General features: G+C 35.2%; 1 protein-coding gene and 1 long non-coding RNA gene across 10 annotated transcripts; one reads left to right on the top strand and one right to left on the bottom strand.

The window, feature by feature from the left end:
* Window positions 1-616: 616 nt before the first annotated feature.
* On the top strand, window positions 617-3,007 carry LOC131650005 (uncharacterized). The gene is made up of 4 exons (XM_058919746.1): window positions 617-1,345; window positions 1,437-1,685; window positions 1,768-2,003; window positions 2,082-3,007. Exons 1-4 carry the CDS (start codon window positions 617-619, stop codon window positions 2,869-2,871), a joined length of 2,004 nt encoding a protein of 667 aa, XP_058775729.1. The 3' UTR covers window positions 2,872-3,007.
* Window positions 3,008-6,835: 3,828 nt separating this feature from the next.
* Window positions 6,836-10,230, bottom strand: LOC131652091 (uncharacterized). 9 transcript variants are annotated; one of them, XR_009298575.1, is made up of 6 exons: window positions 9,632-10,230; window positions 9,385-9,463; window positions 8,406-8,999; window positions 8,227-8,333; window positions 7,201-8,010; window positions 6,836-7,097 (listed from the first exon to the last, which is right to left on the bottom strand). It is a non-coding gene; the product is annotated as an uncharacterized LOC131652091 (long non-coding RNA). The 9 variants fall into 9 exon arrangements; XR_009298574.1 differs by having other exon boundaries at window positions 7,201-7,843; window positions 7,929-8,010; window positions 8,227-8,999; XR_009298577.1 differs by having other exon boundaries at window positions 7,201-8,614; window positions 8,724-8,999.
* Window positions 10,231-13,092: the final 2,862 nt, after the last annotated feature.

Raw genomic sequence — 13,092 nt, forward strand, 5'->3', positions numbered from 1 at the left:
CATGCTGAACCCTTTGAGACAAAGCTTCTGAGCGTTGAATTATGCGTACTCTTTATATATTTCCTGAAAAGGAAATTGCATTGGATTAGAGTACCATATTATCTTAAGCAAAATTCATATTATTGTTATCATCAAAACTAAGATAATTGATCAGAACAAATCTTGTTCTAACAGAGACTATTGTGAGGGAAGAGGTACATACTGTGAGGGATGAGGACAATGTGGGTGAGGTGAATGATGGGTCTACTACTGAAGTGGAGATGATAGTGCTGATGAAAATTATGAGAGTGCTATGGAAGTGGGATTTGATGATTCATCTGATGGCTTTGAAGAATTAGAGGAAGAAGATTTGGATGATCTTCTTGAAGATCTAGAGGGGGGACAAAGCAAACAACAGTTGGATAAAGATGGTTTGGAAGAGGAAATAGCAAATGATAGTGAGGAACTTGAAAGTGGCTGTGATAGTGAAGAAGGTGATGTTAAACATAAGAGTTACCCAATGTTTAATGTGAAGAAGGACATGGCAGATTATTAGTGGGAAGTAGGAGTGTACTTTAGGTCAAAGGATGACTTCAAGGAAGCTATAACATCATATGCTGTGCAAAGTGGAAGAAATATGAGGTTTACAAAGAATGACAAAGTGAGGGTGAGGGTTAAATGCAAGGATGGGTGTCAATGGGAAGCATATTGTGCTAAATTGCCAAATGAAGAAACATGGCAACTAAGGAAATTGGTTGACAAGCATGAGTGCAGTAGAGAGTATAATGTGAAAATGTTGACCACTAAATGGCTGAGCAAGAGAATTCAAAACTCTCTGAAAACCAATCCAAGGATGAAGATTAAGGACATAAAGGCAAAGGCTCAAAGGAAGTGGAATGTGGGTGTTAACAAGACTAAGGCTATAAGGGCAAGATTTAAGGCTAGAGACATGGTGGATGGATCTTTCTTAGGGGATTATACAAGGATTTATGATTATTGCCATGAGTTGCTAAGAGCTAACCCAGGGTCTACTATCAAGATTAATGTTGATCCAGTCCCAGATGGTAGTGAGGACCAAAGACCATATTTCAAAAGGCTGTATGTTTGCTTTGCAGCATGTAAGGAAAGCTTTAAGTTATCTAGGCACATCATTGGTCTAGATGGTTGCTTCTTAAAGGGGTTGTGTGGTGGACAAATTCTGGCTGCAATAGGGAGAGATCCAAATGACCAGATGCTTCCAGTTGCATTTGCAGTTGTGGAAGGAGAAAACAGGGATAGCTGGACCTGGTTTTTGCAGTTGCTGATTGATGACCTAGGTGGTCAAGAAGAGTGTTTGACATACACATTCATCTCAGACCAGCAAAAGGTCATAGTTTATTTTGTTTGTGCATAATTATGTCTTTAGTATCACATTACACTTTTTCATTGATGCATTATATTCTTATGTGAATTTTCAGGGTCTACTACCAGCAATGGATGAACTTTTGCCAGGTGTTGAACAAAGATTCTGTGTGAGGCACCTTTATAATAACTTCAGGAAGAAGTATCCTGGTAAAATGTTGAAAGATGCTATCTGGAAAGCTGCAAGGTCAACCTATGTACAAGCTTGGGAGAGAGAAATGAGGTCTATGAGACTTATTAGTGATGAGGCATATTTACATATGATGAAGACATCTCCAAGATTCTGGAGTAAATCACACTTTAAGGTAACTTGTTGTTACTTGCTATTACTTGTTTGATAAGATGTATATGTTTGATGATAAGAACCTGTTCATGTGCTGTGTTTAGGTAACTAACAAATGTGATACTCTACTCAATAACATGTCTGAGGCATTCAATAGTGTGATCCTTGAGTCAAGGACCAAGCCTTTAGTAACAATGCTGGAAGAGATCAGGACCTATTTTATGGAGAGATGGGCTAAGAATAGGATGCGGTTTGAGAATTTACCTGATGATGCAGTGCTGCCAAACATTAGAAAACAAGTGGAGAAAACAAGTACCTACACCAACTCATGGATTGTAAGGTATAAAAAGTGTGATCTCTTGTTTTTAATTAATTATGCATGAGCTGTAATGTGATTCTTGGTTATTCTATTGTGTAGGATGTCTGATGAACATATTTTTGAGGTTAAGCATGTGCAAGATCCAGCTGACATGTTCACTGTGAACTTGAAGGACCACATATGTTCATGTAGGAGGTGGGAGTTGTCTGGTTTGCCATGTGTTCATGCATTGTCATGTATGAAGAGTAGGAACTTTAGATTTGAAGATTTCATTCCAGAGTACTATAGGAAGAGTAGGTACATTGCTGTCTACAAACCAGTTATATATCCTGTGAATGGTTCTAACCTATGGGCAAGGACACAATACCCAGATGTGCATCCTCCTAAGTTCAGAAAAATGCCTGGCAGACCAAAGAAGAAGAGGAATCTTGAACAAGGAGAGCTTGATGGTACTGACAGAAAACTTAGGAGGACAGGACTGATTGTGAAATGCAGTAGATGCAAAAAGTCAGGGCACAACAAAGCTACATGTAAGGTGACAGGGCCTGCACAGCCAACTACTCAACAAACATCACAACAAATTCCTCAAGGGCCTGCACAGCCAACTACTCAACAAACATCACAAGTAACAACTTCACAGCCAGCTACTCAACAAGTTAGTGCACAGCCAGCTACTCAACAAAGTCAACCAGCTTCTCAGACATCCAGAACAAGACAAAGTCCTGCAAAAAAGGCAACAACAAGCAAGGCAAAAAAGCTGGGTGTGAGAAGGCCACAGACTCCTTGGGTACCACCAGGACCAACCACAAGACTAGGTGCATCAAAAATTGGGCCAACAACTAGGAGGACAACACCAACAAAGAGAGCCTCATTCAAGAAGAATGTCTAGCACTTTAGATTTTATATTAGTTATTTAGCACTTTTGGAACTTATTAACAATTATGGTTTTATGTAATTTGTCTGGTAATTTGTCTGGTTTTATGCACTTTTGTAATGTTTGGAATCCTAACTGGTGTATTATAAGTACTCTGCAAGTCTAATGTATCTTTTGAACCTCTATGGCACTTTTGTTTAATGTGATGCTCTGTTCTGGTTGCATTATAAGCATTTTGTTGTGATACTCTGTTTTCAAAATTACAACACTAAACTGAACTGGTACATAATTCTGAACTGGTACATAATTGTACATAATTGATACATAACTGAACACAACATAATGCTTTCAATTTGTTCATAAAACTGGTACATAACTGGTTATAATTGGTTCATAAGACTGGTGCATAATTGATACACAATTGATACATAATTGAACACAACATAATGCTTTCAATTTGAAGATTAAACCTGGTACATAACTGGTTCATAAAACTGGTACACAATACTATTTCACTAACATAAAACCTAATCCTTAATAAAACAGGTTACAAACAAAATTATGATAATCATCAAGCTACAACATTTTCCATATTTCATCATCTTCTTCAATTGACTCTGTATGTGATCAGTCTCTTTCTTTATTTCTTCAGTTGACAATCTAATTTTGGCAAACTCCTCTTGTATGTGTTCAATATTCTTTCCAAGCTTCTCCAACCTAACCATCATGATTTGCCCATTGTTTTCTTCAGATTCTTCGCAGAACCACTCGAAAAACCCACACCCGGGATGATCAGGCCCCTACATGTCACACACCCTCATGTTCAATTTCATAAATCTAATAAACCAACACTATAAACTAACACTCTGTGAAAAATAACGTACCTTAAAATGAGGACACCCCCAAAATTGTCTTCCAAAACTCTTAGTGGTCTTTGCCATTCTTAGAATGGCCTTATCTCCACAGTAGCAAACTTGTTTCCATGGCAGTTTCGACTTCGTACCAAGCTGAGAGATGAAAATTTCATGGCTTCCTTGTAACATAGTTGACGAAGAAGTGGACGATTTCATTGTTCTGGATTTCTGGAAAACCCTAGCAGCCCGTAAATTATTCTCACGATGGTGTTTATTCAACAAACCCTAGCCCCCAAATTGATAAGAATTCGTTTTCCAGAAGTAACATTCCTTTTAATGAAGGAGAAGAAGATCCAGGTCATACGCCACGCTGGCAACTCTAAACGGACGTTTCAATGAAATAGACGGAAAGGATAAACCTGACACCATTTTAAAAGATAAGGGAGTTATGTGAACTTTTTAAAAATTGTGGGACCAAAATGGACCCCGAGTGAAAGTTAAGGGACGAAAAAGGGTATTTTGCCTATTTTATATTAGGTGTAAAGCCCCAATTACGTGTTTTGATTTCTACTGGATGAGTGTAACAATTCATGTAGCTTGGCTACAAACTTTATAATGTAATGAGGCACTTGATATGGAAGATAAAAGAAGACTATACTGATAGGATGATGTCTACATGTTAGGTTCAGCTCCACCTGCATGTCACAACAAGTGTAATCAATGACATCCATACATGGCATTACAGGTTCTAAGCCATGAACATGTTTAGCAAGGCATACGCATACTGCTGCTTCAAGTTCGGCCATGAAAGATAGATTATTTATCCAAGATAGTGATAATAACAGGTACTCAAATTACAAGCCATTGAGTTGGAAATTTCATTCATAATGATGTGAAGAATGAGGGTAACAAAGATTTTCCTAATTAATTCCTTGTGAAAAATTATTGTTTTTTAAGTTATTTGAAGGGGGTTTAAAACCCCCGCAATCTGTCTCTTTTATTTAATATTTATTTTAACTGACGTGGCGTGATACGTGGCGTGCCACATAAGCCCCCGTTAGTGGAATCTAACGGGAGGGACAAAAAATAGAGACGGAAAATATTGTGAGGATCATTGTTTGAAGAAAATTTTTGTAAGGACTAAAGTTGAAAGTTGTCATATTTATAGGGACCCCTAACATATTTAACCCTACTAATTATAAGAAAAGAAAATAATAAATATTTAAGAGTATAATAAAAAAAATAACATTAATGATTCATTGGTATTGTAAAAAGACTTATATTGCTACACAATTTTTTTCTAAAGCGTGTTATAAAAAAACGAAGGGAGTATTTGCTTTGAAGGGTGTTAGTGTAACACCCACATATAATACATCATATAATATATATATATATATATCCAAAAGAATAATGTAAAACTATGGCACAATATAAACGAATGTGCCTAAGTCAAAACTAAGATCTATATCATCATTTAGATGATCCCAAAATATTTACCTACACAGCGAAAGAAACATCATCCAAAACATCTAGCCACCAAGAGTCATCAAGAAAACTTGTCCTTTCCTTTCAATTGCAAATAACTCCCTGAAAAACAACAACAATAATGAGGTGAGATAATAATCTTAGTGGGTTCCCTATCTTATGGTCCACTCAACTCTACAAGGATTATAATCGATTTAATAACTTAAGTCAGTCAAATAGAATAAAAACGTAAGCATCTAAAGGATTTTCACATTATACGGAAACATGTACACTTGAGTTCACCAACTCAAACATGTCACTAATCGGAAACCGTACCAAAACATCTTTCCCCGACCAACCCTACATCTAGAATTATCGATACGGGTCATGGATCCTTGTATCATGCTTCGACTTTCTTGTGGATTTCGGATTCTCCATGGGACTCGAACCCACTTCAAGAATAGTCGCTCCATATAAGACTCAAACCCATTTCGAGCATTTTCCTCGTATGGAACTCTAACCCACTTTGAGGTCCAAATCTTCTACAGGACTCTAACCCATTTGGTTGAACTATGGGACTTTAACCCATATGGTTAATGCAAAACAATAGTGCATGTATCCAAATTCTTGCTTTTTATAAGTATCGCAATTTGGGACGGGAACGACAATGGGATTATTTCTGAGTACCTGACTAATTCATCAACCACAATGTGATTGTACTCGTTAGCCACTAGGTGATCACATTCACCGAGTCTAATAACATCAACTCATGTTCCATACAACACATATTAGTTCGTGACTAAGTTATAATTCTACCGCCTACTCGTCCATGTACACACCAAGGGAACATTGTCGTCTAAGTCTGTTGTCATAACCTAGGTATCCTTTACTAATTCATTCACCTAGTTATGCTCATAGATTTTCCTCACTCCTCATCATAAGGTTTTAATCATATATCACACAATCGAAACAAGAATATAATCATAACATAGTTCACATAATACACATGATCATTCACACTATGCCATAAAAGACCTACGACAGCGCTTATTTTGGTCTTTTAGAGCACTTAAAAGTGTTGCTAAAGCCAGCGCTGCCGTAGGTAACGACAGCGCTTTTGAAGCTCCAAAAGCGCCCTCGTAGCCCCCCTATAGCAGCGCTTTTTCCAGAAAAGCGCTCTCGTAGCCCCCCCTATAGCAGCGCTTTTTCCAGAAAAGCGCTCTCATAGCTTCCCCTATAGCAGCGTTTTTTCCAGAAAAACGCTTTCATATATAGGCCTAAGGCAGCGTTTTTTCTAATAAAGCGCTTTCGTTGGTGTTTTTAATAAACCTATTATTTTTATAATTTCTAATATTTTGACATACTCAAATTCTCACTAATATTTTGAGAAATACATTTATTATATTAAACAAATAAATTTTTAAAAAAAATACATTTAATATGAAACATTTTCTGAATTAGTATTACATATATTTATTATCAAAATACAAATAAAACATCACTAATTTTATAAGTGCTCTAGAAGCTAAGTTTACAATCAAATTCTCAAAACACAAAATACAATACAAATATATATATATATATATATATATATATATATATATATATATATATATATATATATATATATATATATATATATATATATATATATATATATATATATATATATATATATATATATATATATATATTGCTCCCTAGGAAAACAAGTTCTCTCCAGCCGAACATGACTCCTCGCATCAGCACTTGAATTCTGAAGTCGTGCAGTGTGTAGTTCAGACCGCATCAGCACGATAAATAAATGTATTCTGCAGCGTTAAACAAAACAAATTAACCAAGTTTGAATCCTTTAGGTTCTTCAATCCTTGTCCACTTGATATCTTTGAGAAACTTAAGAGCACCTTCATCGCGCTCTGTAATCTATTTTGTAGAGAAGCAGGAAAACATAATTACAAGAATAATTTTACGACTAATAAATCACAAGGATTTAATAAGTTAAATGCTGAACACTTTTTGAACTTACCTCTTCAACTAAGACATCATTGTTACCTGAAATTAAAAGAACTAGCAAATTCAAAACAGCAACCAAAACCCACCAAAAATAAAACAAAGAAAAATATAACAGTGTGACAGTTAAAGGTAAATAGTATGGATGATGGAAAAACAATTAGAAATATGTGTATAACCATAAATATGAACTTATTTAGATTTTCTCAGTCACAAGCTTCCATACAATTTACTAACTATTAAACCAGAAAAATATAACCTTCAGAACTGAAAAAATTCCAACTCAATATTAGTTCGAAACTTCTTAAGATAATATATTTATTTGAGTTACAAAAGCTAAGCATGTTTTTCAAGATATAGCCTGCGGCATAAAAGCTTGTTTTGAGTGCAAATGAACCTACACATATCATGCTATAAGGCTTAATAAATCATAGCAGAAACTAAGTTCCAGCTATATCATGGAAACAATAGCGTGCAAAAATTTCACATTAACATTCATACTATGAAACCTCTCATTCATGAGAAAAGTAGAAGCAGCAAAGCAGGGGATAAGATATCCTCTTCTTAGTTGACACTATTTAAGGAAAGGCAGCCCATAGAACTATTTATAAGATTAAATGGAGCCCATATGCTAATAATTGTCAGAGCATTGTGATTATCTGCAAGAATAATGACACTTTAGTAGCCAATAGTATCGAGAGGAAACAAAAAGACAACCATAAATTTAAAACGACCATTGCTTACTTTTAGAGACAAAATCATGCCAATAGTACACTATATTATTTTCTTTTATTATATCCCTTGTCGGGACTACAAGTGGCTTGATCTGCAAACCACAAAAATAAAACATTCAAGTTCTCACAAGCATGTAAGCATATATACATTAGGTACAAGCAACATTATCCAGCCACCCACACACAAACACATGAACAAACAAATGCATAGTTCCAATTTGGAGGAAACTATGAATATAACACAAACCTGAAGAAAGTAAGCAAACGAAAATTTTGCACTCAAAATGACAAGCCAAAACAGCATATACCTATGGATGCACACAACTCAATGCATCGAATCTTTGGTTCATCCTTGATGGCACACCGTCTTTAAAAGAACTTCATTTGAGAAAGTGTCGCAACTTAGAAACTCTCCCTAACAACATTCAAAACAATTCAATGTTGGAATTTATCCATTTAAATGAATGCTGGAAACTTAAGTCCCTACCAAAACTTCCAGCTAGCTTGCGGAAATTGGCAGCCGAGAATTGCATTCATTTTGATCTAATTCAATGTAAGAAGCTTAACATTGTTGGGAAGAAGTTATCAAACGATAAAGGAATGGGGTCTCTCACAGATCTGTGGCTTAATGGATGCACACAAATCAATGCATTGAGTCTCTGGTACATCCTTGATGGTTCGCCATCTTTAGAAAAACTATACATGAAAGAATGCTGCAACTTAGAAACTCTCCCTGACAACATCCAAAACAATTCAAAGTTGAAAACTCTTGAATTAGATGAATGCAGGAAAGTTAAGTCCCTACCAAATCTTCCTGCAACCTTGGAAATATTGAGCGCCACAAACTGCATTTACCTGGACACTAACTCAATTCAACATACAATGCTTAAGAATATGTTACCGATTCAATGGATAGTAATTCTTCCAATCATTGTTATTTTTATGAACTATCTTTCATTCCTGGAGGCCAAGTTCCTAGCGAATTTCATTTTCAGACAACAAAGGCTTCGATGGTTATTCCTCCTATTCCAAAATATGGCTTGCATGGTTTCTCCTTTTGTATCATTCCTGATGACATTTTCTGCATTGTACACAAGATAAATAAATAACCACAGCATCAAAACAAACAACGTATTGAATTAGATGTCAACAGTTGGTCAAGAGTCCCAATAGGATATTAAGATTCATCTTCTAGGGATTCTGCAATAGGTTAAGCTACCTTTGGGGCCAATCTACTATAACCTGCTTTGAAAGCGTTTATGATATATGTTTACTCATCCACACACATCATCGTACATTTGTTATTCCAAAACTCTAAATCAACAAAACATTCCTATTATGCATCATTCTTAAACATTAGAATAAGTAACACTGTCCTTTAACAGAATCCAACATCGATGAGCAATAAAATGAATTGTGTTGTGTAAAAAGGAAGGTTCCTAACATATAATTAAGAAAATACAAACCTTAGACCTATGTTCGGGCTTTTGGAAAAATGAAGAACTTTTGAGCCACGGTCAACCAAGCTCAAAGCAATGTAATGACCTGAAAAAATTCAGAGGTCAAGCTACTAAATAATAGTGTAATGAACTAGCAAGTTTAGCACCACTGAATAGTCAGTTAGTGGTTAACAATGTTCTAAAGACAGTAGCAAAGTTAGTTAAATCTGTCATAGGAGAACTAAACAAAAGGTAACAACAAAGTTGTGATAACCTTCAGTCTTGGTGTTTATAAAGCTGGACACAAACTCGGATAATCAAAGTAACTAAGCGCGTGCGTCGTAATCTCGGGAACAAGCTCCTCCATCATAGAAGAGCCACTTCGACGATCAGCCAACACAACCGGCACAGGAGAAGGACTGATCTTTATCATATCCGCAACACTTCCGTTCAAGTAAGGCACATAATCTTCAGAATCGGATGAAGCACAGTGGTTGAACGGCGGCGTGAATCTTGCGAATGAAAACTGAAACGAAAACGGTCGGAAGAGAGAGAGAAAAGCGCGAGGAAGAAATAGAGGGCGGTTACTGCGACGGCGAGGAGGAAGGGTTCGGAGAAAAGAGAGAACATGTCGATTCATAAGACATGAAAAATTGAGATTCAAAGAACATGAAAACCCTAAATTGTGGGAATTGGAAACCCTAAATTTGAATGAAGGGGAAATGGAAAAAAAAACGTAATAACAGTAATAAGAAGAAGAAAAGAAGAAAGAAAAAGGAGAGAGTGAACGCTACTCGCTTGGTCTCTCAATCAGTGATAGTATGAATGAGCCCAAACCGTTCACCACTGCTGCGTTCATACTGCCTTCTCCGTCAAAAGTTAAAACTTAAATGGCCTACGAGAGCACTTTTTGAAAAGCGCTGGTAAAGGCCCCCCTTTAGAAAGCGCTTTTTAAAAAACGTTTTCTAAAGGGGGGTCTTTACCAGCGCTTTTCAAAAAGCGCTCTCTAAAGGGGGGCCTTTACCAGCGCTTTTTAAAAGCGCTTTCGTAGGTCAACTTTACACAGCGCTTTTTCTGTAGCCAATTTCCGTGTTTTTTAATTCCTACTTATGGCAGCGCTTTTCAGAAAAGGCGCTGTCTTAGGGGTGCTGCCAAAATTCATTTTTGGCGTAGTGTCATCAAGCATCACTTGGTCTAAATCATGTTTTCTCATTAACATATGATTGCTTATTGAACTAGCTTTCCAATGCTTCGAGTCTCATATAAATCGGTGTTGTAGTTCCCGTTTTATGGTGGAAACAAGGAACCAAAACATTTTTCCAACATAACAAATCCTTTGCTTAGAAAGCTCTAGTGAGTTCTCAGCGAGGTGAGACAGAACCTAATTCTAGGAAATTTTCCCTTTCTTGCTTTGTGAGACCTAAAGAGCACGTAACTAGCGATCACAAAATGAAATTTCCACAAGATTATCACAGTCTCTCTTAGCAAGACCTGTTCTCGGTTAGCGAGAATGACATAACAACTCTGTCATCTTTTCTTGCTAGGCTCGCTTAGTGATCTCATCCCTCGCTTAGCAAGGATGATAGAACAAAACCAGTATTAAAGCGTAACAGGGGTTAACCCAAGCAAAAAACAAAACACATCTAACATCTTGTATACCAAAATCATACCAAGTAACATGTATTAGCATAAGCAAGCAAGAGAACTCAAGTTAAACATGTATCATTAGCAATTATCACGATTAAAGTAAAAACATGAAAATCTTAAGTTCTCAATCCATGGAATTTCTCTAGATTATTATTGTGTTTGCTGGATTTATGAGCTTAGACTCCATTTCTATTGAACTCTTTTTGATCTTGTCAAATGAGGAGAAGGTGTAACAAGTCTAATGTATCAATTTATGTTATTTTATGCAATTATGGTATGGTGGAATGTTTTAGGGGGCATAAAGGAAAGCCTTAATCATACTTTACTTAATGATCAAGTTGACTAAATTCTAGTGAAATTTTTGCAAGTTTCCAAACATAAAAAAGAGGGAGACTAAAGTTGCTCTGCCCTTCTAGGGTTTTTGTTTTTCTACTTGTCTCGTTGATTATCTTTTATCAATTATCATTTTAGTTATAAAGTCTTTTCTAAGTTAAATCTTTACGCATATATTATAATTGAGTGAAATTTAGTAAATCTTATTTTGCATGCATAAATTGAATTCTTAGGTAAAAGTCGATGCAAAAATGGTTCAAGTCAATTAATTGAATATTTGGATCAAGAAATGCATGAATATATGATTCATATCATACTAGTTTTCAATTCAAATAAATACTTCATTTTTATTAAAATAGCAATTTTTTAAAGTGTGATTCAAATCAAGGTTATGCATGATATGAATCAACGTATGAGTGTGAACATCGGGTTTCGGTTTTGCTAGCGTGATTCGAATCACAAGTTTTCTTGATTCAAATCAAGTGTAATCTTGTTTGAATCACACTAAAGGTTGATTTGAATAAATAATTCCTATTAAATTATGGGTTGTAATGTTGTTAGCATTATTCAAATCATAGGATTCCTTGACACTGATAATTGATTAGAATCAAATGGGAAAAATTTGAATTTTAAGTACTTTATTCAATTAATTTCCTCACTCAACTTGAATCATACCCATTGCTCTTTAATCGAATCAAAAGGGTATTTTTACTTATTTTTAGTGTTCATTCTCAGGCATATACATAAATCATTTTCCCCCTCTACCAACAACACTTGATCATAGAATCATAATTTTAAAATATTTACAAAAACTTGAAACTAACTTTCAGAGTACACTTTTCACAATTTTTTATTTAATTTGAATTCATCTTCAATTTCTAATAAGATTACCATGTTTTGGTTGCTTCTCAATTCTTAGGGAGTGTGATATCTATCATAGAGGAGGTTCATTCATTGGTAATGTTTATGAACTTTTTGAGTTGGAGATCGAGAATTGTATTGTATGGTATGGATGGGACTGTCAATCTAGTGGGAGGATAAAAATGATTTCTTCTTCATTGAAGACTTCAATAGAATTGCATAAAGATTTCTACAGAACAAAGTTTTTGTTCCTTCAGATATACCAAAACTCATACAATGGACCGATAGGGTCGAGTGAGGGCCGATGGAAAGCAAATGATTGGAGAAAATATGAGATCTAAGTATATGGAAATTCAAGATCGAGTGAATGTCTTGTAGATTTCAGTTGTGTGGGTTATATATATACAATAGAATAAGGACATATTTGGATCAGAGTTGTTTTAATTGTGTTTTAATTTCAACATTATATGGTTCCTTGATTATATTAAAAGCACATCGTAAAAGAATGTCAAAATAGATGAAACTACGATTTTTTATGGTTCTACATTTGAGATTGAGTTAGGCACACATCAAGGACGAACACGCTGAACTAGTATAAACATTTTTGCACTCTTCTCTATCCATATCTAATTTAATCTTCTACATAATTTGCATGCTTATGTTTTATCACTTTCGTAGAATCACATGCTATTAGGTTTTATCTTCTTATAGAAATTTGTTGTATAATTCTAGTTCTAAAATAGATTAAGTCATCTGATTCATCTTTCTAGTGATTAAATCTATTTTTAACTTGTTATATTAGATTGGTTCATTGATTTATAAAATTCAATTTAGACACATTATTTAAATTGAATATGTATTCGTTCGTTAATTGATTGTCTAAGATATCCATCG

Source organism: Vicia villosa, linkage group LG2 (genome assembly GCF_029867415.1).
Source record: "Vicia villosa cultivar HV-30 ecotype Madison, WI linkage group LG2, Vvil1.0, whole genome shotgun sequence".
NCBI classification, from domain to species: domain Eukaryota; kingdom Viridiplantae; phylum Streptophyta; class Magnoliopsida; order Fabales; family Fabaceae; genus Vicia; species Vicia villosa.

Bases quoted from the DNA above. Each gene is read 5' to 3' on its own strand.
- LOC131650005 (XM_058919746.1), top strand. From the start codon at position 617: ATGAGGTTTACAAAGAATGACAAAGTGAGGGTGAGGGTTAAATGCAAG. The intron at 1,346-1,436 runs GTCATAGTTTAT...GTGAATTTTCAG, and splicing joins TCATCTCAGACCAGCAAAAG to GGTCTACTACCAGCAATGGA. The intron at 2,004-2,081 runs GTATAAAAAGTG...TCTATTGTGTAG, and splicing joins ACCAACTCATGGATTGTAAG to GATGTCTGATGAACATATTT.